This window comes from Passer domesticus, unplaced genomic scaffold, assembly GCF_036417665.1.
Source record: "Passer domesticus isolate bPasDom1 unplaced genomic scaffold, bPasDom1.hap1 HAP1_SCAFFOLD_105, whole genome shotgun sequence".
Lineage (NCBI taxonomy): Eukaryota > Metazoa > Chordata > Aves > Passeriformes > Passeridae > Passer > Passer domesticus.
In genome coordinates this window covers 124290-150654 of record NW_026989906.1, presented here as the reverse complement: position 1 = coordinate 150654, position 26365 = coordinate 124290, and the positions used below count along the sequence as shown (strand labels likewise).

The window sequence follows — 26365 nt, the reverse complement described above, 5'->3', positions numbered from 1 at the left end:
TAACAGAAAATCTGGAACATAACAAAAAAGAGGGAATACAAAAAAGCAGGAATAAAAATGGTGGAATAAAGAAAAGCAGCTTATATTAAAAACACAGGAATATTTTTAAAAAACAGTCATACTAAAATAAGCAGGAACACAACAAAAAGAAAGAATACAAAAAAGCAGGAATACAACAAGAGGTGCAATATAAAAAAATGCAGGAATATTTTTAAAAAGCAGAAAAGCAGGAATATAACCAAAAAACCCAGGAATACAAAGAAGCTGGAGTATAAAAAAGCAGGAGTATTAAAAAAAGGTGGAATATAAAAAAAAAAAGCGCAGGAATATAAAAAAATCAGGAAAAGTTTCCGCTCGCTCCGGGTCATTCCAATGTTTTGGGTGATGTCATTCCTTCCACACGGAAAAAGCTTTTCCTGCCGAAATTCGGGAATTTAACCCTTGCAGGGCTGGAGCAGCCCCCAAGCCGGCTGCTTTAACCCTTTGTGGGGCGGCTGGTCCCGGCATTATCCAAAATTTTCACCTCCCAGCCTTGGTTTTCCCAAAATTTCAGCCCTTTTATCCCACTTTTCAGCCTTGGTTTTCCCAACTTTCTGTCACTTTTTTCACAAATTTCCAGCCCTATTCTCCCAAATTTCACCCCTGTTTCTCCCAAATTCCAGCCTGGGTTTTCCCAAATTTCCAGCCCACTTCTCCCAAATTCCAGCCTCAGTTTTCCCAACTTCCACCTGTTTCTCCCAAATTTTCCAGCCCCAGTTCCCCCAAATTTCCAGCCCTATTTTCCCTACTTTCCAGCCCTATTCTCCCAAATTCCAGCCCCAGTTCTCCCAACTTTCCAGCCCTATTTTCCCAAATTTCCAGCCCTATTTTCCCAAATTCCAGCCTCAGTTCTCCCAAATTCCAGCCCCATTCTCCCAAATTTCCAGCCCTATTTTCCCTAATTTCCAGCCCTATTCTCCCAAATTCCAGCCTCAGTTTTCCCAACTTCCACCTGTTTATCTCAAATTTTCCAGCCCCATTCTCCCAAATTCCAGCCTCGGTTCTCCCAAATTTCCAGCCCCACTTCTCCCAAATTCCAGCCTCGGTTCTCCCAAATTCCAGCCTTGGTTTTCCCAAATTTCAGCCTCAGTTCTCCAAATTCCAGCCTCAGTTTTCCTAACTTCCACCTGTTTCTCCCAAATTTTCCAGCCCCAGTTCCCCCAAATTTCCAGCCCTATTTTCCCTACTTTCCAGCCCTATTCTCCCAAATTCCAGCCCCTTTTGTCCCAAATTCCAGCCCCATTCTCCCAATTTTCAGCCCCATTTTCCCAAATTCCAGCCTCAATTCTTCCAAATTCCAGCCTCAGTTCTCCCAAATTCCAGCCCCACTTCTCCCAAATTTCCAGCCCTAATTTCCCAGATTTCCAGCCCCACTTCTCCCAGTTTCAAGCCCCTTTTTTCCCAAATTCCAGCCCCATTCTCCCAAATTCCAGCCTCTTATTCCACCTGTCAGCCTTGGTTTTCCCAACTTCCAGCCCCACTTTTCTCAAATTCCAGCCCCAATTTTCCCCATTTCCCATTGTCTGTCCTTCCTGTGCTCCTCCTCCTGCAGATTCCCTGGATATTCCCTTTATCCCAACACTTCCCTGCTGGGAAATTATTTAGGAATTGCCCTTTCCTGTTTTTCCCACCCTTCCCAAATATCCATGGAATTACCCAGATTTATAAACATCCATGGATTTATCCCATAGGTGGGAGAAGTGCTTTTCCAAGTGGGAAAAGTCTGGAAAACTCCCATGGAATTCCAGATAAAAAAAAACCCAAAATTCCCCCAGTCCCATTTTGGGAATTCTGATGGTTTATCCCTGGAAAAGGGAAGGTGGAGCTCATCCCACATTCCCAGGGGGTTTTCCTGCTTTTCCAAGGGATCAAAACTCCTGGAAAACCCTCAGTGGATGTGCCCTGGATTGGGGAATCCTGCTGGGAATTCTCCCTCCTGGGAAGGGACTGGGAATAAAAATGGTGGAAAACAGGGAAAGGGACACGGAGGGAATTGGTGATGCAGGAGGGAGGAAAATCGGGATTTGTGTGGAAAAGTGGATCTGAAACGTTGGAAAAGTGGGGAAAGAGGGATTTGGAATGGTGGAAAACGGAGAAAAAATGGGATTTGTGTGGAAAAGCAGGATCTGAAATGATGGAAAGCAGGGAAAAGGGGGATTTGGAATGGTGGAAAACGGAGAAAAATGGGATTTGTGTGGAAAAGCAGGATCTAACTGATAGAAAACTGGGAAAAATGGGATTTGTGTGGAAAAGCAGGATCTGAATCCATGGAAAACAGGGAAAAGCAGGATCTGAAATGATGGAAAATGGGGAAAATTGGGATTTATGTGGAAAAGCAGGATCTGAAACGATGAAAACAGGGAAAAGGGGGATTTGGAATGGTGGAAAACAGGGAAAAGCAGGATTTGTGTGGAAAGCAGGACTGAATTGATGGAAAAACAGGGGAAAAGGGACCTGGAGGGAATTAGTGGATGCAGAGAGGCAGAAAAGTGGATTTGTGTGGAGAAGCAGGATCTGAAATTATGGATAATGGGAAAAAGGGACGGCCTGGAGGGAATTGGTGGATGCGAGGAGGCGGAAAATCGGGATTTGTGGGGAAAAAGCGGGATCGATAACACAGAGAAGGGACAGCCTGGAGGGAATTTGTGGATGTGAGGAGGTGGAAAATTGGGATTTGTGTGGAAAAGCGGGATCGATAAGAAGGAGAAGGGATGCCCTGGAGGGAATTTATGGATGTGAGGAGGTGGAAAATGGGGATTTGTGTGGAAAAGTGGGATCGATAACACAGAGAAGGGACAGCCTGGAGGGAATTGGTGGATGTGAGGAGGTGGAAAATGGGGACTGGTGAGGAAGAGCGGGATCGGAGCCGTCGGAAGCGCAGCGGAGGCCGGGAAGCCGCAGCAGCCGCAGGAGCCGAGGGAGCGCGGGGGGAGAGGCTGGAAAAGCTGGAAGGGGCCGGGATCCGATCCCGAAAGGGCCGGGGAGGGAGGGATTGTCTTACACCGGGAGAATGATGGGAATAACAAGAGCGAGCCGCTGGAAATCCCGGATCAAAGCCCGGCCCGAAACCCGGGCCGGGCCCGGAGCAGGGCTGGGGGATCGGGATTGGCCCCGGAGCCCTCGGGAATTCCGGCAGGGAGGGCACGGCCGCCGGAATTCCTGCGGGTTTCCCGAGGAAAGGCATCCCAGGGGTGTGCGGCATCACCCCGATCCCAAAATGCTGGGATGGGCCCCGTGGCTCCTCGGATCCTGGGGAAGTTGGGATTGTCCCGGGTGGGAATGGCTGGAGCTGACTCGGCTGGAAATTGGGAAAATGGGGGTGGAAATGGGGAAATGGGGATGGAAATGGGGAAATGGGGATGGAAACTGGGGAAAATGGGGATGGAAACGGGAAAATGGGGATGGAAATGGGAAAATGGGGATGGAAACTGGGAAAAATGGGGCTGGAATCTGGGGGAAATGGGGCTGGAAATTGGGAAAATGGGGGTGGAAACTGGGGCTGGAAATTGGGAGAACTGGGGCTGGAAACTGGGGGAAATGGAACTGGAAGCTGGGAGAATCGGCTGGAATTTGGGAGAACTGGAGCTGGAATTTAGGGAAAATTGAATTGGAAACTGGGGGAAATAGGGCTGTAATTTGGGAAAAATGGGGCTGAAAGGTGGAAAAAATGGAGCTGGAATTTGAGAAGAATCAGTGTTGAAAGTTGAGAAACTGAGGCTGGAAGCTGGGAAAACTGGATCTGGAATTTGGGAGAATTGAGGCTGGAATTTGGGCAACCCAAGCCATTACCTCACAAACCATTCCCTGTTTTTGGAGCTAAACCCATAAATTCCCGCCCCCATCCCTGCTCCCCGTCACATTCCCAATCCCCACATCCCAAGCAGCTGCTCCCAGTCACATTCCCAATCTCCAGTCCATCTCCCAATTCCCCATTCCCATCCAGCTGCTCTCATTTCCAATCTGAATCCCCCAATCCCCTTATCTCATTCCCATTATCCCATTATCCCCATAATCCCAATCCCCATTCCCACTATCCCATTCCCATTATCCCATTCCCATTACCCCATTCCCAATCCCTAATCCAAATCTCATTTCCATTATCCCATTCCCAATCCCATTATCCCCATTATACCATTCCCCATTCCCACTATCCCATTCCCATTATCCCATTCCCAATCCCAATCCCCATTATCCCAATCCCCATTCCCACTATCCCATTCCCACTATCCCATTCCCAATCCCCATTCCCATTATCCCATTATCCCAATCCCCATTCTCCCATTCCCATTATCCCAATCCCCATTCCCACTATCCCATTCCCATTATCCCATTCCCACTATCCCCTTATCCCATTCCCATTATCCCATTCTCCCATTCCCAATCCCCATTCCCATTCTCCCATTCCAATTATCCCATTCCTAACCCCCATTATCCCATTCCCAATCCCCATTCCCATTACCCCATTCCCCATTCCCAATCCCCATCCCTCATTCCCAATCCCCATTCCCCTTTCCCATTCCCCATTCCCAATCCCCATTATCCCATTATCCCATTCCCATTATCCCATTCCCATTCTCCCATTCCCAATCCCCATTCCCATTCCCATTCCCCATTACCCCATTCTCCCATTCCCATTCCCCATCCCCATTATCCCCTTATCCCCATCCCCACTATCCCATTCCCCCATTCCCCCACTCCCCCGTTCCCGTTCCCGGCCATGCCGGCAGCCCCGGCGCAGGCGCGGGGCCCCCCCGGCCAGGCTCCCGGGCCCCGGGAGGCGCTGCCAGCGGCACATTCCCGTTCACTGCCCTGGAATTCTCCCCCTCCCTCCCGCCGGCTCCGGCACAGCCAGCTCCCGATCCCGCCGGGAGCCTCCCCCCGGCGCGGCTGCGGAGGAGGCGGCGGCCTTGGAAGCGCCGCCGGAGCGCTCCGAGCCCCCGTCCGTCCATCCATCCATTATCCCGACATCTGGAATTGTCATTCCGGGAGGAAACGGAGCCCCCGGCCGCTTCCTCCCGCCGGCAGCCCCGGCACATCCATCTCCGCTCCGGCCGGGAATGCCGCCGCAGCGCCGGCGCGGCACGGGGCACCAGCAGCGGGGTCGGAGCGGGGAGCGGCACCGGGAGCTGCGACAGCACCGGGACACCGGGAGTGGGATCTGGGACAGCCCCGGGGCACCAACAGCGGGGTCGGAGCGGGGAGCGGGACCGGGAGCTGGGACAGACCGGGACACCGGGAGCGGGATCTGGGACAGCCCCGGGGCACCAACAGCGGGGTCGGAGCGGGGAGCGGCACCGGGAGCTGGGACCGCACCGGGACACCGGGAGCGGGATCTGGGACAGCCCCGGGGCACCAGCAGCGGGGTCGGAGCGGGGAGCGGCACCGGGAGCTGCGACAGCACCGGGACACCGGGAGCTGGGATAGCCCTGGGGCACTGGGATTGGGATCTGGGCCAGCCCCGGGGCACCGGGATTGGGATCTGGGCCAGCCCCAGGGCACCGGGATTGGGATCTGTGCCAGCACCGGGATCGGGATTGGGATCCAAGCCATTCCAGAGCACCGGGAGCAGGAGTGGGGTCAGAGCGGGGAGCGGGACGGGATCTGTGCCACCCCCCAGGACACCGGGACCGGGATCTGTGCCAGTCCCAGGGAGCTGGGATTGGGATCCAAGTCATTCCAGGACACCAGGATTGGGATCCAAGTGATTCCAGGGCACCGGGATCGGGGTCAGAGCAGGGAGCTGGGATTGGGATCTGTGCCAGCCTGGGGCACCAGGACTGGGATATGTGCCAGCTCCAGGGATGCTGGGATTGGGATTCCAGCCATTGCAGGGCACCAGGAGCGGGGTCAGAGCAGGGAGCTGGGACTGGGATTTGTGCCAGCCCGGGGCACCGGGATTGGGATCCAAGTCATTCCAGAGCACCGGGAGCAGGAGTGAGGTCAGAGCAAGGAGCTGGGATTGGGATCTGTGCCAGTCCGGGGTACTGGGAGCAGGAATGGGATCAGAGCAGGGCACCGGGACCAGGATCTGTGCCAGCCCAGGGAGCTGGGATCAAGATGGGGTGCTGGGTCAGAGCAGGGAGCTGGGATCAGGATCTGTGCCAGCCCAAGGAGCCAAGATTGGAATCTGTGCCCACCCAGGCAGCTGGGATTGGGATCTGTGCCAGCCCGGGGCACTGGGAGCAGGATATGGATCAGAGCAGGGAGCGGGATCAGGCTCAGTGCCATCCCAGGGCACTGGGATGTGGATCCATGTGATCAGCTCTGTACCATTCCAAATACCCCCCGGGATTGGGATCTCTGCCTTCCCAAAGACGGGGATCTGGCCCGGTGCCACCCCCGGGAGCCGGGATCTTGTCCCTGCCATCCCAAAGAGCCAGGACTGGCCCGGTGCCACCCCAAAGAGGGGGATCTGGCCCGGTGCCATCCCCGGGATCAGCTCCGTACCATCCCAAAGAGCCGGGACTGGCCCGGTGCCACCCCAAAGAGCCGGGACTGGCCCGGTGCCACCCCAAAGAGGGGGATCTGGCCCGGTTCCAGCCCCGGGATCAGCTCTGTGCCATCCCCGGGAGCCGGGACTGGCCCGGTGCCATCCCCGGGATCGTGTCCCTGCCACCCCAAAGAGCCGGGACTGGCCCGGTACCACCCCGGGGAGCCGGGATCATGTCCCCACCATCCCAAAGAGCCGGGACTGGCCCGGTGCCAGCCCCGGGAGCCGGGATCATGTCCCCACCACCCCAAAGACGCGGGACTGGCCCGGTGCCAGCCCCGGGAGCCGGGATCATGTCCCCACCACCCCAAAGACGCGGGACTGGCCCGGTGCCACCCCGAAGAGGGGGATCTGGCCCGGTGCCAGCCCCGGGAGCCGGGCTGGCCCCGTGTCCCCCGCCGCTTCCCGGGCCGGCGGCCAGGCGGCTGCGGCGGCTGCCGGGCCGGCGGGAGCGCGGCCAGGACGGATCCGTGCGGAGCAATTCCGGGGGCAATTCCAGAGGAAAGCGCTCCCGGGGGCCGCGCCGGAGCTTTTCCAGACCTGCTGCCGGCCGGGCCGCAGGTGCCGGGGCCGCGGGATCGCGGGCTGCCTCGGGAAGCAGGGAATTCCGGGATCCACCCCCGGATCCCGGTGCCCCAGCCTGGCCGGGGACGCTCCCAGGGACGGGGATCACCCGGGAATTCCATCCCAGCGCCCCCACAACCGGGAATTCCAGCCCAAAATCCCATAAATCCAGCGGGAAGCCATTCCCTGTTTGTCATCCCTCCAGGTTTTACTCCAAATCCCTCTGCAGCTCGCCCAGGAAAACCCCTGGGAAAGGCTCGGGGGTCTCCTGGAATTCCCATTTTCCAGCTGCACATTCCCGGCAATCCCAGCTCCTCCTGATCCTTGTGTGCCCCCAGGGCTCCGGGACTGATCCCAAATCCAGCCCTGGAAAATCCGGCTCAGCAAACAGGGATGGGTTGGGAACGGGGATTTAACTGGAACCCCAAAGCCATGGAACCCTAAACCATGGAACCCTAAAGCCATGGAACCCTAAAGCCATGGAACCCTAAACCATGGAACCCTAAACCACGGAACCCTAAAGCCATGGAACCCTAAACCATGGAATCCTAAAGCCATGGAATCCTAAACCATGGAATCCTAAACCATGGAACCCTAAAGCCACGGAACAATAAACCATGGAATCCTAAAGCCATGGAATCCTAAAGCCATGGAACCCTAAACCATGGAACCCCGAAGCCATGGAATCCTAAAGCCATGGAACCCTAAAGCCATGGAACCCTAAACCATGGAATCCTAAAGCCATGGAATCCTAAAGCCATGGAATCCTAAACCATGGAATCCTAAAGCCATGGAATCCTAAACCATGGAACCCTAAAGCCATGGAACCCTAAAGCCATGGAACCCTAAACCATGGAACCCTAAACCACGGAACCCTAAAGCCATGGAACCCTAAACCATGGAATCCTAAAGCCATGGAATCCTAAACCATGGAATCCTAAACCATGGAATCCTAAAGCCACGGAACCCTAAACCATGGAATCCTAAAGCCATGGAATCCTAAAGCCATGGAACCCTAAACCATGGAACCCCGAAGCCATGGAATCCTAAAGCCATGGAACCCTAAAGCCATGGAACCCTAAACCATGGAATCCTAAAGCCATGGAATCCTAAAGCCATGGAATCCTAAACCATGGAATCCTAAAGCCATGGAACCCTAAACCATGGAATCCTAAAGCCATGGAATCCTAAAGCCATGGAACCCTAAACCATGGAACCCCGAAGCCATGGAATCCTAAAGCCATGGAACCCTAAAGCCATGGAACCCTAAACCATGGAATCCTAAAGCCATGGAATCCTAAAGCCATGGAATCCTAAAGCCATGGAACCCTAAAACCATGGAATCCTAAAGCCATAGAACCCTAAACCATGGAATCCTAAACCATGGAACCCTAAAGCCATGGAATCCTAAACCATGGAACCCTAAACCATGGAACCCTAAACCATGGAACCCTAAACCATGGAACCCTAAAGCCATGGAACCCTAAATCATGGAATCCTAAAGCCATGGAACCCTAAACCATGGAATCCTAAAGCCATGGAACCCTAAACCATGGAACCCTAAACCATGGAACCCTAAAGCCATGGAATCCTAAAGCCATGGAACCCTAAACCATGGAACCCTAAACCATGGAACCCTAAACCATGGAATCCTAAACGATGGAACCCTAAACCATGGAACCCTAAAGCCATGGAATCCTAAACCATGGAACCCTAAAGCCATGGAATCCTAAACCATGGAACCCTAAAGCCATGGAACCCTAAAACCATGGAATCCTAAGCCATGGAATCCTAAAGCCATGGAATCCTAAACCATGGAACCCTAAAGCCATGGAACCCTAAACCACGGAAGCCTAAACCATGGAATCCTAAACCATGGAATCCTAAAGCCATGGAATCCTAAAGCCATGGAATCCTAAACCATGGAATCCTAAACCATGGAATCCTAAAGCCATGGAACCCTAAACCATGGAATCCTAAAGCCATGGAATCCTAAAGCCATGGAACCCTAAACCATGGAACCCCGAAGCCATGGAATCCTAAAGCCATGGAACCCTAAAGCCATGGAACCCTAAACCATGGAATCCTAAAGCCATGGAACCCTAAAGCCATGGAACCCTAAAGCCATGGAATCCTAAAGCCATGGAATCCTAAACCATGGAACCCTAAAGCCATGGAACCCTAAACCATGGAATCCTAAAGCCATGGAATCCTAAAGCCATGGAACCCTAAACCATGGAACCCCGAAGCCATGGAATCCTAAAGCCATGGAACCCTAAAGCCATGGAACCCTAAACCATGGAATCCTAAAGCCATGGAATCCTAAAGCCATGGAATCCTAAACCATGGAATCCTAAAGCCATGGAACCCTAAACCATGGAATCCTAAAGCCATGGAATCCTAAAGCCATGGAACCCTAAACCATGGAACCCCGAAGCCATGGAATCCTAAAGCCATGGAACCCTAAAGCCATGGAACCCTAAACCATGGAATCCTAAAGCCATGGAATCCTAAAGCCATGGAATCCTAAAGCCATGGAACCCTAAAACCATGGAATCCTAAAGCCATAGAACCCTAAACCATGGAATCCTAAACCATGGAACCCTAAAGCCATGGAACCCTAAACCATGGAACCCTAAACCATGGAACCCTAAAGCCATGGAACCCTAAATCATGGAATCCTAAAGCCATGGAACCCTAAACCATGGAATCCTAAAGCCATGGAACCCTAAACCATGGAACCCTAAACCATGGAACCCTAAAGCCATGGAACCCTAAACCATGGAACCCTAAAGCCATGGAATCCTAAACCATGGAACCCTAAAGCCATGGAATCCTAAACCATGGAACCCTAAAGCCATGGAACCCTAAAACCATGGAATCCTAAGCCATGGAATCCTAAAGCCATGGAATCCTAAACCATGGAACCCTAAAGCCATGGAACCCTAAACCACGGAAGCCTAAACCATGGAATCCTAAACCATGGAATCCTAAAGCCATGGAATCCTAAAGCCATGGAATCCTAAACCATGGAATCCTAAACCATGGAATCCTAAAGCCATGGAACCCTAAACCATGGAATCCTAAAGCCATGGAATCCTAAAGCCATGGAACCCTAAACCATGGAACCCCGAAGCCATGGAATCCTAAAGCCATGGAACCCTAAAGCCATGGAACCCTAAACCATGGAATCCTAAAGCCATGGAATCCTAAAGCCATGGAACCCTAAAACCATGGAATCCTAAAGCCATAGAACCCTAAACCATGGAATCCTAAAGCCATGGAACCCTAAAGCCATGGAATCCTAAACCATGGAACCCTAAACCATGGAACCCTAAACCATGGAACCCTAAACCATGGAACCCTAAAGCCATGGAATCCTAAAGCCATGGAACCCTAAATCATGGAATCCTAAAGCCATGGAACCCTAAAGCCATGGAACCCTAAACCATGGAATCCTAAAGCCATGGAATCCTAAAGCCATGGAACCCTAAAACCATGGAATCCTAAAGCCATAGAACCCTAAACCATGGAATCCTAAACCATGGAACCCTAAAGCCATGGAATCCTAAACCATGGAACCCTAAACCATGGAACCCTAAACCATGGAACCCTAAACCATGGAACCCTAAAGCCATGGAATCCTAAAGCCATGGAACCCTAAATCATGGAATCCTAAAGCCATGGAACCCTAAACCATGGAATCCTAAAGCCATGGAACCCTAAACCATGGAACCCTAAACCATGGAACCCTAAAGCCATGGAATCCTAAAGCCATGGAACACTAAACCATGGAACCCTAAACCATGGAACCCTAAACCATGGAATCCTAAAGCCATGGAACCCTAAACCATGGAACCCTAAAGCCATGGAATCCTAAACCATGGAACCCTAAAGCCATGGAATCCTAAACCATGGAACCCTAAAGCCATGGAACCCTAAAACCATGGAATCCTAAGCCATGGAATCCTAAAGCCATGGAATCCTAAACCATGGAACCCTAAAGCCATGGAATCCTAAAGCCATGGAATCCTAAACCATGGAAGCCTAAACCATGGAACCCTAAAGCCATGGAACCCTAAACCATGGAAGCCTAAACCATGGAATCCTAAACCATGGAATCCTAAAGCCATGGAACCCTAAAGCCATGGAATCCTAAACCATGAAATCCTAAACCATTGAACCTTAAAACATGGAATCCTAAACCATGGAACCCTAAAGCCATGGAACCCTAAAGCCATGGAACCCTAAAGCCATGGAACCCTAAACCATGGAATCCTAAAGCCATGGAATCCTAAACCATGGAATCCTAAAGCCATGGAACCCTAAACCATGGAACCCTAAAGCCATGGAACCCTAAAGCCATGGAATCCTAAACCATGGAACCCTAAAGCCATGGAACCCTAAAGCCATGGAATCCTAAACCATGGAACCCTAAAGCCATGGAACCCTAAAGCCATGGAATCCTAAACCATGGAATCATAAAGCCATGGAATCCTAAAGCCATGGAACCCTAAACCACGGAACCCTAAACCATGGAATCCTAAACCATGGAACCCTAAAGCCATGGAACCCCAAAGCCATGGAATCCTAAAGCCATGGAACACTAAAGCCATGGAACCCTAAACCACAGAACCCTAAACCATGGAATCCTAAACCATGGAACCCTAAAGCCATGGAATCCTAAAGCCATGGAATCCTAAAGCCATGGAACCCTAAAACCATGGAATCCTAAAGCCATGGAATCCTAAACCATGGAACCCTAAACCATGGAATCCTAAAGCCATGGAACCCTAAACCATGGAACCCTAAAGCCATGGAACCCTAAACCATGGAACCCTAAAGCCATGGAATCCTAAACCATGGAACCCTAAACCATGGAATCCTAAACCATGGAACCCTAAAGCCATGGAACCCTAAACCATGGAACCCTAAAGCCATGGAACCCCAAAGCCATGGAACCCTAAACCATGGAACCCTAAACCATGGAACACTAAAGCCATGGAATCCTAAAGCCATGGAACCCTAAACCATGGAATCCTAAACCATGGAACCCTAAACCATGGAACCCTAAACCATGGAACCCTAAAGCCATGGAACCCTAAAACCATGGAATCCTAAGCCATTGAACCCTAAACCATGGAATCCTAAACCCTGGAACCCTAAAGCCATGGAACCCTAAAGCCATGGAACCCTAAAGCCATGGAACCCTAAACCATGGAACCCTAAAGCCATGGAATCCTAAACCATGGAACCCTAAAGCCATGGAATCATGGAAGGGTTTGGGATGGAAGCGATTTTAGGGATGATCCCATTCCCATGGGACAGCTCCTGCTATCCTGGGATGCTCCTGGGATGGTGCAGCCCCAGATTCTCTGGGAATTCCATCCCAGGCAGGAATTCCTTCCCAAAATCCCACAAACCCAGAGGAAAGCCAAGCCTGGGGAGATTCGGGAGCATCCCGAGCTGTGCCCGGGCTGCTCCCGAGTGGAATTTGTGCCGACGGAGCCACGGAAAACAGGGAATGACACCGGGACACCCCCAGGGACGGCAGAGCCTCCTCCACCAAATCCTGCTTTTCCAGGAGAATTCCATGATCCCAGTCCCACATCCACAGGGATGGGAATTCCAGCCCTTCCATGGGGAATATTCCCAAAAATCCCACCTGAAAGTGTCAAAGTGCCACAATCCCAGGGATTCATCCCGCTGGGAATGGGAATTCCAGACCTGGACAGCCCTTTCCAGGGGAATATTCCCAAAAATCCCACCTGAACATCATCAGTGCCACAATCCCAGGGATTTATCCCGCTGGGAATGGGAATTCCAGACCTGGACAGCCCTTCCCAGGGGGAGTATTCCCAAAAATCCCACCTGAACATCTCAAACTGCCACAATCCCAGGGATTTATCCCGCTGGGAATGGGAATTCCAGCCCTGGGCAGCCTTTCCCAGGGGGAATATTCCCAAAAATCCCACCTAACCCCCACCCCGTGGTACCACCTGAGGCTGTTCCCTTGAATTCTCGATGATAATATCCCAAAATTTCCATCATTTCACTGAAATCCAGGAAAAAGCGCTCACATTTTCTTGCCCCATTTGTCTGATTTTCCCGAGCAAATCCCACTCTATCCAAGCGCATCTCCCAAAATTCCCTCCCTGGTTTAATCCCGGCGCTTGCGGGGTGAAATCCATGGAAAACTTTCCTTAGGACGGGGTCAGGGATTAATTAGGATTGGGATACGACGGAGCCACTCCCGAAAATCCGGGATAAGGAGAACCAAACCCAAATCCCGGCGTTTTCCCGAGTTCTGCCAGGGTTTTTTTGGGAACAAAGGCTCTGGAATTGACTCAGGGCCGGGACCAGCGCTCCCCCCTCTGGCAGCTCCGGGAAGCATTCCCGAGCTTTCCCACACATTCCCGAAATTGTTATTCCAGACAAATCCCGATGAACCCCGCTCCGGGGAGGGCCTTGGCTCCGGAGAATCCTCTGGAAAAATCCCCGGGATCTCCCTGGGGGTTGCTGGGATCCCTCTGGAATTCGGCGGCGCCAACCCGATCCCATTCCTGATGCAATTCCCAATCCCATTCTGATCCCATTCCCGATCCCGATCCCAAATCCCATTCCTGGAGTCTCCCAGCCTTTCCCGGGCCGTTTTCCCAGCTGTAATTCCGGAATTCTCCCCCCTCTCCGAGGCTTTATCCCGGTCAGGGCTGCGGCTCCCGGGGCCTCTCCAGGAGAATTCCGGGCTGCGGCCGCCCCCGGAGCGCCGGGAATTGCCAGGGCCGGTAATGGATTGAGCAGGGATCCGGGAAGAGCCGCGGGGTTTGCCGGGAAGGGCCGAGCCCTGCCGAGATTCCCGGGATCCCCAGCTCTTCCCGAGTTTTTCCGAGGCTGGAGCAGAGACGGGACCCCGGGAAAGGCTCGGGGAGCTCCTGGAATTCTTGAGCGGGAGCACTGGGAGCGTTCCCACATGGAATACGCAGCGTTCCCGAAATTCCCTCCCTCCCCAGAGGCGGCACGGAGACGGAAATCAGGGAATTGCTGAGCTTGGAAAAGGCCCTGTCCCCATCCCACATCCACAGGGATGGGAATTCTGAGGAATGGGGATCCCAGCCTGGAATTCCAGCTGGGAATGGGGATTCCAGCCTGGCCCTGTCCCCATCCCACATGCACAGGGATGGGAATTCCAAGGAATGGGGATCCCAGCCCTGAATTCCAGTCAGAAATGGCAATTCCAGCCTGGCCGCATCCACAGGGATGAGAATTCCAGCTGGGAATGAGGATCCCAGCCCGGAATTCCAGCTGGGAATAGGGATTCTATCCCAGAATTCCAGCTGGGAATGGCTATTCCAGCCTGGCCACATCCACAGGGATGGGAATTCCAGCTGGGAATGGGGATTCCAGCCTGCAATTCCAGCCCTTTCCAAGAAATCCTAATCCGAGGCCGTTCCCAGGTCCTGTCCCCGTTCCCTGGGAGCAGATCCCACCCTGGATCCCCCCGGATCCCTTCAATCCCGCTTTTCTCCGGGATGAGCCATGCCAGCTGCTCCAGACTTTTCCCAACTCCATCGTTTTTCCCCAGACACCAAATCCATCAATTGAATCTCAGATCCAGGACAAAATTCCACGAATTCCGTGGGATCCTACCTCCTCGTCCGAGCTGTCCTCCTCGTACTCATCGTGCACAACCAAGTCCTGCTTCCCTTCCAACGGGGAATCGTCCTCCAAGGTTTTCCTCTTCCCGGGAGCCCCCTTGGCCTGGGAAAATCGGGAAAAAGCAGCTCAGGAAGATCCCATCCCGAAATTCCTGGGATTTTGGTCCCAAGGAAGGAAAGGAGCTCGTTCATCCCAGCCTGGAGGGGTGGGAGGGGTTGGGATGGGAATGGGAAATTCCTCGGGATGAGGAGCCAGGAACCAGCCCGGGCACGGACACGGATCCATGGGAAAGGGGCTGTGGAATGCCAGGGAAAAGTGGGAATTCTGCCCCGCTCAGATCCCAGCTGGAATCTGGATCCGACACCAGAGGGGTTTGGGAATGAGCTGGGAATGAGCTGGGGGAGCGGGGAATGCCAGGAGAATTCCAGAGCCTTTCCCAGGGGATTCCTGGCAGAGCTGCAGAGGGGTTTGGGATGCAGGCTGCAGGGATGGAACCAGGGAATGGCTTCCCATGGAAAACTGGGATTTTGGGATGGAATTCCCAGAGAATCTTGGGCTGTCCCAGGATCCCCGGAACATCCCAGGATAGTGGAGCTGTCCCCACCCAAACCAGTCTGGAATTCCATGGGAAAAGCCCAGAACTCCTTCCCAGCTCATCCCAGTTCCCAAGGAATTCTGGATCCCCTCTATCCCTGTCTGGAAAACCTGGATTCAGAGATCTCTGGGATGAGAATTCCCAGTGGGATCAGCCTCATCCTGGCACTCCCAGCCCTTCCCAGTTCCTCCCAGAGCAGCTCCACCTACCCAGAATTCCCAAATTCCCAGATTCCTGTGGGATAACCCCGGAGCCTGACCCTGCTGCTGTGGAGGAGCTCTGGGAATGCTCCCAAAATTTCCCTGGAAAAGTGATTTTCCCCTTTCCAGGAGCCCCTTCAGAGCGGGAGTGGGGTCGGGATTCAGGGAATGGTTGGAAAAGCGGGATTAGTGTCGGGATTTAGGGAATGATTGGTAAAATGGGATCAGGATTCAGGGAATGGTTGGAAGAGCAGGGTCAGGATTCAGGGAATGGCTGGAAAAGCGGGATCAGGATTCGGGGAATGGTTGGAAAAGCAGGATCAGGATCCAGGGAATGGCTGGAAAAGCAGGGTCAGGATTTAGGGAATGACTGGAAAAGCAGGATTGGGATTCAGGGAATGACTGGAAAACCGGGATTGGGATCCAGGGAATGACTGGAAAAGCGGGATCAGGATTCAGGTTTGATTGGGAAAGCAGGGTCAGGGTCAGGATTGAGGGAATGGTTGGAAAAGCGGGATCAGGGTCAGGATCCAGGGAATGACTGCAAAAGCGGGATCAGGATTCACATTTTATTGGAAAAGCAGGGTCAGGATCCGGGGAATGGTTGGGAGAGCAGGGTCAGGGTCAGGATCCAGGGAATGGCTGGAAAAGCGGGATCAGGATTCAGGGAATGGTTGGAAAAGCGGGGTCAGGACCCAGGGAATGACTGGAAAAGCAGGGTCAGGACCCAGGGAATGACTGGAAGAGCGGGATCAGGATCCAGGGAATGGCTGGAAAAGCGGGGTCAGGGTCAGGATCCAGGGAATGGCTGGAAGAGCGGGATCAGGATTCAGGTTTGATTGGAAAAGCAGGGTCAGGATCCAGGGAATGACTGGAAAAGCGGGATCAGGATCCAAGGAATGACTGGAAAAGCGGGATCGGGATTCAGGGAATGGTTGGAAAAGCGGGGTCAGGGTCAGGATCCAGGGAATGACTGGAAAAGCGGGGTCAGGGTCAGGATCCAGGGAATGGCTGGAAGAGCGGGATCAGTATTCAGAGCTGATTGGAAAAGCGGGGTCAGGATCCAGGGAATGGCTGGAAAAGCGGGATCAGGATTCAGGGAATGGTTGGGAGAGCAGGGATAGGGTCAGGATCCAGGGAATGGTTGGGAGAGCAGGGTCAGGATCCAGGGAATGACTGGAAAAGCGGGATCAGGATACAGGGAATGGTTGGGAGAGCAGGGTCAGGATCCAGGGAATGACTGGAAAAGCGGGACCAGGGTCAGGATCCGGGGAATGGCTGGAAAAGTGGGGTCAGGATCCAGGGAATGGCTGGAAAAGCGGGGTCAGGATCCAGGGAATGGCTGGAAAAGCGGGGTCAGGATCCAGGGAATGGCTGGAAAAGCGGGGTCAGGATCCAGGGAATGGCTGGAAAAGCGGGGTCAGGATCCAGGGAATGGCTGGAAAAGCGGGGTCAGGATTCAGGTTTGATTGGGAAAGCAGGGTCAGGGTCAGGATTGAGGGAATGACTGGAAAAGCGGGACCAGGGTCAGGATCCAGGGAATGGCTGGGAGAGCGGGATCAGCATTCAGAGCTGATTGGAAAAGCGGGGTCAGGATCCAGGGAATGGCTGGAAAAGCGGGGTCAGGATCCAGGGAATGGCTGGAAAAGCGGGGTCAGGATTCAGGTTTGATTGGGAAAGCAGGGTCAGGGTCAGGATTGAGGGAATGACTGGAAAAGCGGGACCAGGGTCAGGATCCAGGGAATGGCTGGGAGAGCGGGATCAGCATTCAGAGCTGATTGGAAAAGCAGCCCCGGCCCGGCCGCTCCCGGCGGGAGCTGTAAAAGCCGGGCCGGGCGGGATCGCGGGCAAATCCCGGAGCAGGGATGGGATTACCGGGAAAACAAAGGCGGCTTTAAGGGCCGGGACGCTCCGCGGGGAGCCGGGATAACTCTTTTCCCAGGTTTTTGGCGCTGGGATGGGGCTGGGGTTGGGTTTCACCTTCCCCGGCTGCCCCCGCGCGCGGCTGGAGACGGAAAATCCTGGAGTTACTGATCTGTCCCGGTCTGTCCCAGTCTGTCCCAGACTGTCCCGGTCTGTCCCGGTCTGTCCCAGTCCATCCCAGTCCCTCACAGTCCATCCCAGTCCCTCCCAGTCCATCCCAGTCCATTCCAGTCCATCCCAGTCCCTCCCAGTCCATCCCAGTCCATTCCAGTCCATCCCAGTCCCTCCCAGTCCATCCCAGTCCCTCCCAGTTTGGTCCCAGTCCGTCCCAGTCTGTCTCAATCCCTCCCAGCATTCCCCAAATTCCATAAAAACCCCGCTTTTCCATAAAGTCCCCCTGCTTTTCCATGAAAAACCCAAACAGTGCTGGAGCGCTGCGGGAGCAGCCCTGGAAAAGTTTGGGAGCTGTGGAAAGAGAGCTGGAGCAATTTGGAAGCTTTAGGAAAAATCCTGGAGCAGCGTGGAATCTCTGGGAACAGCCCTGGAGAAAAGTGGGAGCTCTGGGAATAACCCTGGGGAAAAATGGGAACAGCCCTGGAAAAGTCTGGGAGCTCTGGGAAAATCCCTGGAGAAGTTTGGGAGCTCTGGGAAAATCCCTGGAGAAGTTTGGGAGCTCTGGGAACAGCCCTGGAGAAAAGTGGGAGCCCTGGGAAAGCTCTGGAGAAGTTTGGGGAAAGTGTGGAAAAGTTTGGGAGCTGTGGAAAGAGAGCTGGAGCAATTTAGGAGTTTTGGGAAAAATCCTGGAGCACCATGGGAGCCCTGGGAACAGCCCTGGAGAAAAGTGGGAGCTCTGGGAATAAACCTGGAGCAGTTTGGGAACAGCGTGGAAAGGTTTGGGAGCTCTGGAAGTGATCCTGGAGAAAAGTGGGAGCTGTGGAACAGCCCTGGAGTAGAGCAGGAACAGCCCTGGAAAAGTTTAGGAACTGTGGGAAGAGCCCCAGAGTGGTTTGGGACATCCCTGGAAAGGTTTGGGAGCTCTGGGAAGAGCTCTGGAGCAATTTGGGAGCTCTGGGAAAAACCCTGGAGTGGAGTAGGAACAGCCCCGAAGCAATTTGGGAACTCTGGAAAGAGAGCTGGAACAATCTGGGAGTTTTGGGAAAAATCCTGGAGCAGCGTGGGAGTTTTGGGAATTACCCTGGAGGAAAGCAGGAACTGTGGGAGCAGCCCTGGAGAAGTCTGCGAGCTCTGGGAAGTTCCCTGGAAAAGTTTGGGAGCCCTGGGAAAGCCCTGGAGAAGTTTGAGAGCCTTGGGAAGATCCCTGGAGAAGTTTGGGAGCCCTAGGAAAGCCCTGGAAAAGTTTGGGAGCCTTGGGAAGATCCCTGGAAAACCCAGCTGGGCCCAGAGGGACGGGCTGGGAGAAGCTGCAGGAAAGGTGAAAACTGGGATTGAACCAGAGACAGGTCATGGATTGGGAAAATCCTGGAATTCTGGAATGGTTTGGGATGGAAGGGACCTTTTGGGATGATCCCATTCCCATGGGACAGCTCCTGATATCCCAGGATACTCCAGGGGCTGGAGCAGCCCGGGATTCTCTGGGAATTCCATTCCAAAATCCCAGTTTTCCATGGGAAGCCATTCCCTGGTTCCCACCCCTACAGCCTGCATCCCAAATCCCTCTGCAGCTCTCCCAGAAATCCCCTGGGAAAGGCTCTGGGAAGGGCTCTGGGATCTCCTGGAATTCCCTGCTCATTCCCAGCTTTTCCCCGCAGGATCTGCTCCAGCATTCCCACATCCTTCCCAAGCTGAGGACCCTCACTGGGATCTCCCTCCTTCCACAACCCCTGGAACCAAATCCCAGCAGGAAAATCCAGCTGGGAATTCCCTGCAGGGCTTTTCCCACCCCAAAACCCCAGGGCAGTCCTGGTTTTCCAGGCACAATCCCAGTTTTCCAGCCCCAATCCCAGCGGGAAGGGAAGAGTTAAAGAGCTCCAGAGCTTTTCCTGGATGAGGAAAGCAGCAAACCAAACATTCCAGCTGCTCCGGGGGCTGCCAGGGAAAGGCGGGAATGCTGGAAGGCGTCAGGAGGAAATCCAAACCGACAGCGACGCGGAAAGGTTTGCAGAGCCCGGCAGAGCAGGGAGCCGGGATTGGGGATTTGGGAATGGCAGAGCAGGGAGCCGGGATTGGGGATTTGGGAATGGCAGAGCCAGGATTTGGGAATGGCAGCTCTGGGATTTGGGAATGGCAGAGCCAGGATTTGGGAATGGCAGCTCTGGGATTTGGGGAATGGCAGAACCAGGATTGGGGATTTGGGAATGGCAGAGTCAGGATTTGGGATTCGGGAATGGCAGCTCTGGGATTTGGGAATGGCAGAACCAGGATTGGGGATTTGGGAATGGCAGAGTCAGGATTTGGGATTCGGGAATGGCAGCTCTGGGATTTGGGAATGGCAGAGCCGGGATTGGGGATTTGGGAATGGCAGAGTCAGGATTTGGGATTCGGGAATGGCAGCTCTGGGATTTGGGAATGGCAGAGCCGGGATTGGGGATTTGGGAATGGCAGAGTCAGGATTTGGGATTTGGGAATGGCAGAGCCAGGATTTGGGATTTGGGAATGGCAGCTCTGGGATTTGGGGATTTTGGGAATGGCAGCTCTGGGATTTGGGGATTTTGGGAATGGCAGCTCTGGGATTTGGGAATGGCAGAGCCGGGATTGGGGATTTGGGAATGGCAGAGTCAGGATTTGGGATTTGGGAATGGCAGCTCTGGGATTTGGGAATGGCAGAGCCGGGATTGGGGATTTGGGAATGGCAGAGTCAGGATTTGGGAATGGCAGAGCCAGGATTTGGGATTTGGGAATGGCAGCTCTGGGATTTGGGGATTTTGGGAATGGCAGCTCTGGGATTTGGGGATTTTGGGAATGGCAGCTCTGGGATTTGGGAATGGCAGAGCCGGGATTGGGGATTTGGGAATGGCAGAGTCAGGATTTGGGATTTGGGAATGGCAGCTCTGGGATTTGGGAATGGCAGAGCCGGGATTGGGGATTTGGGAATGGCAGAGCCGGGATTGGGGATTTGGGAATGGCAGAGCCGAGATTGGGGATTTGGGAATGGCAGAGCCAGGATTTGGGATTGGCAGAGCCAGGATTTGGGATTTGGGAATGGCAGCTCTGGGATTTGGGATTTGGGGAATAGTAGAGCCAGGATGTGGGAATGGCAGCTCTGGGATTTGGGAATGGCAGCTCCAGGATTTTGAGAAGGGCAGCTCTGGGATTTCAGGATTTGGGGAGTGGCAGCTCTGGGATTTGGGGATTTTGGGAGCAGGAAATGGCAGCCAGTGACAGGTAGGGGTGTTTAATGCCAGGATGGCCCCACATTAAATCCATGGATGGAGAATTCCCAACTTCCAGACAGTCTCCATCCCTTTTCCAGAGCTTTTAAGGTTCAAAAATACGGACTGGTGCATTCCCAGCTTCCCATATAAGTTTTTTTTGGGAAGGGCTGCAGGGAATCCCTGGGATTGGGAGGCTCCTGGTCAGCCCCAGCATCCAGGAGGGAATTCTGCTGGATTGGCACCTCTGGAGCTGCTCCAGCATTCCCAGTGCTGCTCCGGGGTGATCCAACAAAAAAAAACTGGGATCAGGGAATTGGTGGGGTTGGAAAAACCTTGGAGCCTCCCAGGCCACCTCCACAAGGATGGGAATTCCTGCTGAGCATGGGGATTCCAGTCAGGAATTCCAGCCTTTTCAGAGGGAATAATCCTGAAAATCTCAGCCCAAGGCAGTTCACAGGGTCCTGTCCCTGTTCCCTGGGAGCAGATCCCACCCTGGATCCCTTCAATCCTGTTTTTCTCTGGGATGAGCCCCAACAGCTACTCCTGGGAAATCCCCCATTCCCACTCCTGTTCCCGTTCCCATTCCAGCCCCTCCCTGTCCTGCTCCACTCCAGGTGCTCCTGGGATCGTGTCCAGCTGCTTCCTCCACCATTCCCAGGCCTTTTCCAGCTTCCCAGCCTGGGCAGGGACAGCTCTGGGGTTATCCTGGATTTCCCAAGGATAGAGCAGCCCTGGATTCTCTGGAAATTCCATCCCAACATCCCAGTATTCAATGGGAAGCCATTCCCTGGGTGCTGTCCCTCCAGCCTGCATCCCAAACCCCTCTCCAGCTCTCCCACAAAAACCCTGGAAAAGGTTCTGGGAGACTTAATTTTCCTTTTTCCTAGTATTTACTTCAGGAGAGACTCATCCCTAACCCTGAATCCTCCCTCACACTAATTATTCCAACTTCTGCTGGAAAACAGGATCAGGGCCAATCCATTCCCGGATTTTGGGGACCAGAGCACCCCAGGAAGGGGCAGGAATGGGATGGGAGCCCCCCAAATCCAGGGCGGGATCACAGTCAGGTCTTTACCTGTGTCTGGGGAGCCGAGGGGCTTCCGGGGGCTTCTTCTTCTTCTTCCTCCTCCTCCTCCTCCTCCTGCTCCTCCTCCTCGTCGTTCCCGGAGGATTCGCTGTCGCTCCCCGAATCCTCCAGGCCGGAATAAACGCTCTCCTCACTCTCTGAGAGCTCCTCGCTGTCTGCAGAGGGGCTGGGCTGCGAGGGACACCAAGGCAGGGTCACCACGGGGACACGGGGGACCTCTGACCATGGGGAGGCCTTATACTCCCATGGAAACACCCCACCACTGCTGGACTGCCCCCTCAATTTTTGGGTCCCCCCTCAGAACCAGGCTGGACCCCCCCAAATGCCCAGTCCCCCCCCAGGACTAGACCAGACCCCCTCCATTGCCAGATTTTCCCCTCAGGACCGGGTCAGACCCCACCCCCCCACACCCCCCAACTGCTGGATCTGTGGATCTCCCCTCAGGACCAGGCTGGACCCTCCCCCATCCCTGCATTCCCAGGTTCTCCAACAGGACAAGACCAGACCCCCTCAACCCTGGGTCCCTCACTCAGGACCAGGCTGGACGCCCCCAATTGCTGGATCTCCCTTCAGGAGCCCAAACCCCTCTCACTGTCAGGTTCCCCCTGACAGGCACCAGGCCAGACCCCCCCAATAATGGAGTCCTCCCTCACCAGGACAATGCTGGGTTGCCCCCTCAGGACAAGGCCAAATCCCCCCTCAGTGTTGGGTTTCCCCCTCACGGACACCAGGCTGGACCCCGCCATTCCTGGGTTCCTCCTCATGAAGACCAGGCCAGACCTCCCCAAATTGACAGCTCCCCCCTCAGGACCAGGTCAGACCCCCCTCACTGCTGGGTTCCCCTCATGGAGACCAGGCCGGACCCCCCACATTTCCTGGTCCCCTCTCACCAGGACAGGGCTGGGTGCCCCCTCAGAAGGTCAAATCCCCCCTCAGTTTTGGGTTTCCCCCTCACGGAGACCAGGCTGGACCCCCCATTTCCCAGTCCTCTCTCACCAGTACAGGGCCAAGCCCCCTCTCAAGAGGCCAAATCCCCCCTCAGTGCTGGGTTTCTCCCTCACGGAGACCAGGCTGGACCCTGCCATTCCCAGAGCCGTCCATTCTCAGATCTCCCCTCATGGAGACCAAGCCAGACCCTCCCCAAATTGCCAGGTCTCCCCTCAGAACAAGGCCAGACCCCTCTCACTGCTGGGTTCCCCTCATGGAGACCAGGCCGGACCCCCTCACATTTCCCAGTCCTCTCTCACCAGGACCAGGTCCCCCCTCAAGAGGCCAAATCCCCCCTCAGTGTTGGGTTTCCCCCTCACAGAGACCAGGCTGCACCCTGCCATTGCTGGAGCCCTCCATTCCCGGGTCTCCCCTCACCCAGACCCTCCCCAAACTGCCGGGTTCTTCCTCACAGGCACCAGGCCAGAACCTCCCCATTTCCCAGTCCTCTCTCACCAGTACAGGGCCGAGCCCCCTCTCAAGACGCCAAATCCCACTCTCAGTGTTGGGTTTCCCCCTCATGGAGACCAGGCTGGACCCCGCCATTCCCGGAGCCCTCCATTCCCGGGCTCCCCCTCATGAAGACCAGGCCAGACCCTCCCCAAACTGACAGCTCCCCCCTCAGGACCAGGCCAGACCCCTCTCACTGCCGGGTTCCCCTCATGGAGACCAGGCTGGACCCCCCCACATTTCCCGGTCTCTCCTCACCAGGACAGGGCTGGGTCCCCCCTCAGGAGGTCAAATCCCCTCTTAGTGTTGGGTTTCCCCCTCACGGAGACCAGGCTGGAATCTGCCATACCCGGAGCCCTCCATTCCCGTGTTCCCCCTCATGGAGACCAAGCCAGACCCTCCCCAAATTGCCGGGTCTCCCCTCAGGACAAGGCCAAACTCCCCTCACAGCTGAGTTTCCCCTCAGGAGGCCAAATTCCCCATCACTGCCGGGTTCCTCCTCACGGACACCAGGCCGGACCCCCGCACTTCCCGATCCCCTCTCACCAGCACAGGGCCGGGTCTCGCCCTCAGGAGGCAAAATCCCCCCTCAGTGCCGGGTTCCCCTCCTCAGAACAAGTCCAGACCCCCCTCACTGCCGGGTTCCCCCTCACAGACACCAGGCCGGACCCCCTCCATTTCCCCATCTCCCGTTCCCCCCTCACGGACACCAGGCCGGACCCCCTGCACTTCCCGATCCCCTCTCACCGGCACAGGGCCGGGTCTTGCCCTCAGGAGGCCAAATCCCCCCATATTACGGGTTTCCCCCGTCAGGACAAGGCCAGACCCGCCTCACAGCTGAGTTTCCCCTCGGGAGGCCAAATCGCCCCTCAGTACCGGGTCCCCCTCCTCAGGACAAGTCCTGACCCCCCAGACTGCCGTGTCCCCCCTCAGGACCAGTCCTGAACCTCCCCAAATTGCCGTATGCCCCCTCAGGACCAGTCCAGACCTTCCCCAGATTGCCGGGTGCCCTCTCAGGACCAGTCCAGACCCCCCTCACTGCCGGGTTCCCCCTCACGGACACCAGGCCGGACCCCCCACATTTCCCAATCCCCTTGCACCGGGACAGGGCTGGGTCTTGCCCTCAAGAGGCCAAATCCCCCCTCAGTACCGGGTCCCCCTCCTCAGGACAAGTCCTGACCCCCCAGACTGCCGTGTCCCCCCTCAGGACCAGTCCAGACCTTCCCCAGATTGCCGGGTTCCCTCTCAGGACAAGTCCAGACTCCCCTCACTGCCGGGTTCCCCCTCACGGACACCAGGCCGGACCCCCCGCATTTCCCGATCCCCTCTCACCGGCACAGGGCCGGGTCTTGCCCTCAGGAGGCAAAATCCCCACGTATTACGGGTTTCCCCCGTCAGGACAAGGCCAGACACTCCTCACAGCTGAGTTTCCCCTCGGGAGGCCAAATCCCCCCTCAGTACCGGGTTCCCCCTCACGGACACCAGGCCGGACCCCCGCACTTCCCGATCCCCTCTCACCGGCACAGGGCCGGGTCTTGCCCTCAGGAGGCCAAATCCCCCCCTCAGTACCGGGTCCCCCTCCTCAGGACCAGGCCAGACCCCCCCTCACTGCCGGGTTCCCCCTCACGGACCCCAGGCCGGATCCCCTCCATTTCCCGTTCCTCCCTCACGGACACCAGGCCAGCCCCGCCGTCCCCGTCGCCACGCCACTGCCGCGCTGTCCCCTCCCTGCCCGTTGCCACGCCACCCCCGCGTGTCCCCCCGCTCCCGGTCGCCCCCGGACCTGCTCCATGGTGGCGGCTCCGCGTGCGCCGCCGAGCACGTGGGCGCGGGTCAGAGGCACGGCCACGCCCCCGCCCGCCGCGCTTCCGCCTGGCCGCGGCCCCGCGCCGCTCCCCAGGGACGGGAACCCGCTCCGGGGCAGGGCGGGATAACGGGAACGACAATAATAACGGGAGAAGATAACGGGAAAGATAACGGGAATGCAGCGGCAGCGCGGGAAATTGCGAAAGCAATGTGCGCGTGCGCAAAGCACGCCGCGCCGCCAGGCGCGCGCATGCGCCATGGGGCAGCCGTGCCAGAAGCAGTGAGGGCCAGAAATGGGCGTGGTTCTGCTGAAGGGGGCGTGGTCAGACGAGCTCGGGGGCGTTCCCTGCGCGCAGTGGCGGTAATGGGAAGGGGCGTGGTCAGAAGGGAAAGGGGCGTGTTCACAATGTGAGGGCGGCATGTCCACCCCGTTGAGGGTGTCACCCTCTGATAGCCCCGCCCAGGTATTGCCAAAAATGGCCAGAGGGCAGGGCCAGGTGTGTAGGGGCGTGTCCCTGCGGGCAGGAGGCGTGGCCAGGTCAGACCGGGGGTGTTCTGATATCCAGAGACTCTATGCAAAGGAATGGGCGGGGCCAGGCATGAGGGGTGTGGTCTGATCTATCGGGGCGTTCCCATGCAATAGCCACGCCCAAACCATGCCAGCTAAGGGCAGAGGGCGTGTCCTGTTGTGAGTGGGCGTGTCCCGACCCATCAGGGGATGTTCCCGCCATAAAACCCCACGTGCCAGCACCAGAAAGGGGCGTGTCTTCGACAGCAGTGGGCGTGGCCCGAACGATAAGTGAGAGGCTCCCATGTGCTAGCCCCGCCCATTGTCCATCTATAGACAATGGGCATGGTGTAACATGAGTGGGCGTGTCCCTACACCCTGAGGCCGCATCCCTCCCTTCCCCTATTGGCCGGCCAGAGCCAAAGCCCCGCCCCTCCCCTATCAGCAATATGCGGTGGGCGTGGTCACTGCATCAAGGGGAGTCTCCATGCACAAAAGCCACGCCCCTCAATAGCCGAATCGCACAGTGGGCGCGGCTGCAGCTCAAGGGGGCGTGTCCAGCACCGAAGCTGCGCGACTCCCCCTTCAGTAACACGCAGTGGGCGTGGCTATCTCCCAAGGGGGAGTGTCTTTGTAGCAAAGCCCTGCCCCTGCCTCGTGCAAACATGCCGTGAGCCAAAGTGGGCGTGTCTTTGCACCAAAGCCACGCTCTCTGTGCCGGCAGCACT

The 26365-nt window shown here is 55.5% G+C and overlaps 1 protein-coding gene across 4 annotated transcripts in view; it reads right to left on the bottom strand.

Moving 5' to 3' along the window:
• Window positions 1–25350, bottom strand: part of BOP1 (BOP1 ribosomal biogenesis factor) — a 79192-nt gene extending 53842 nt beyond the window's left edge. For 2 of the 4 annotated variants that reach the window (XM_064405976.1, XM_064405977.1), the window contains exons 1-3: window positions 25107–25349; window positions 21875–22057; window positions 14741–14851 (exon numbers count right to left, since the gene is read on the bottom strand). In XM_064405976.1, coding sequence (XP_064262046.1) covers window positions 14741–14851; window positions 21875–22057; window positions 25107–25115 — 303 coding nt within the window. In that variant the 5' untranslated portion in view covers window positions 25116–25349. Of the gene's footprint in view, window positions 1–14740; window positions 14852–21874; window positions 22058–24954; window positions 25041–25106 lie in introns of those variants that run through there. The other 2 variants (XM_064405975.1, XM_064405978.1) reach the window with 2 other exon arrangements.
• Window positions 25351–26365: the final 1015 nt, after the last annotated feature.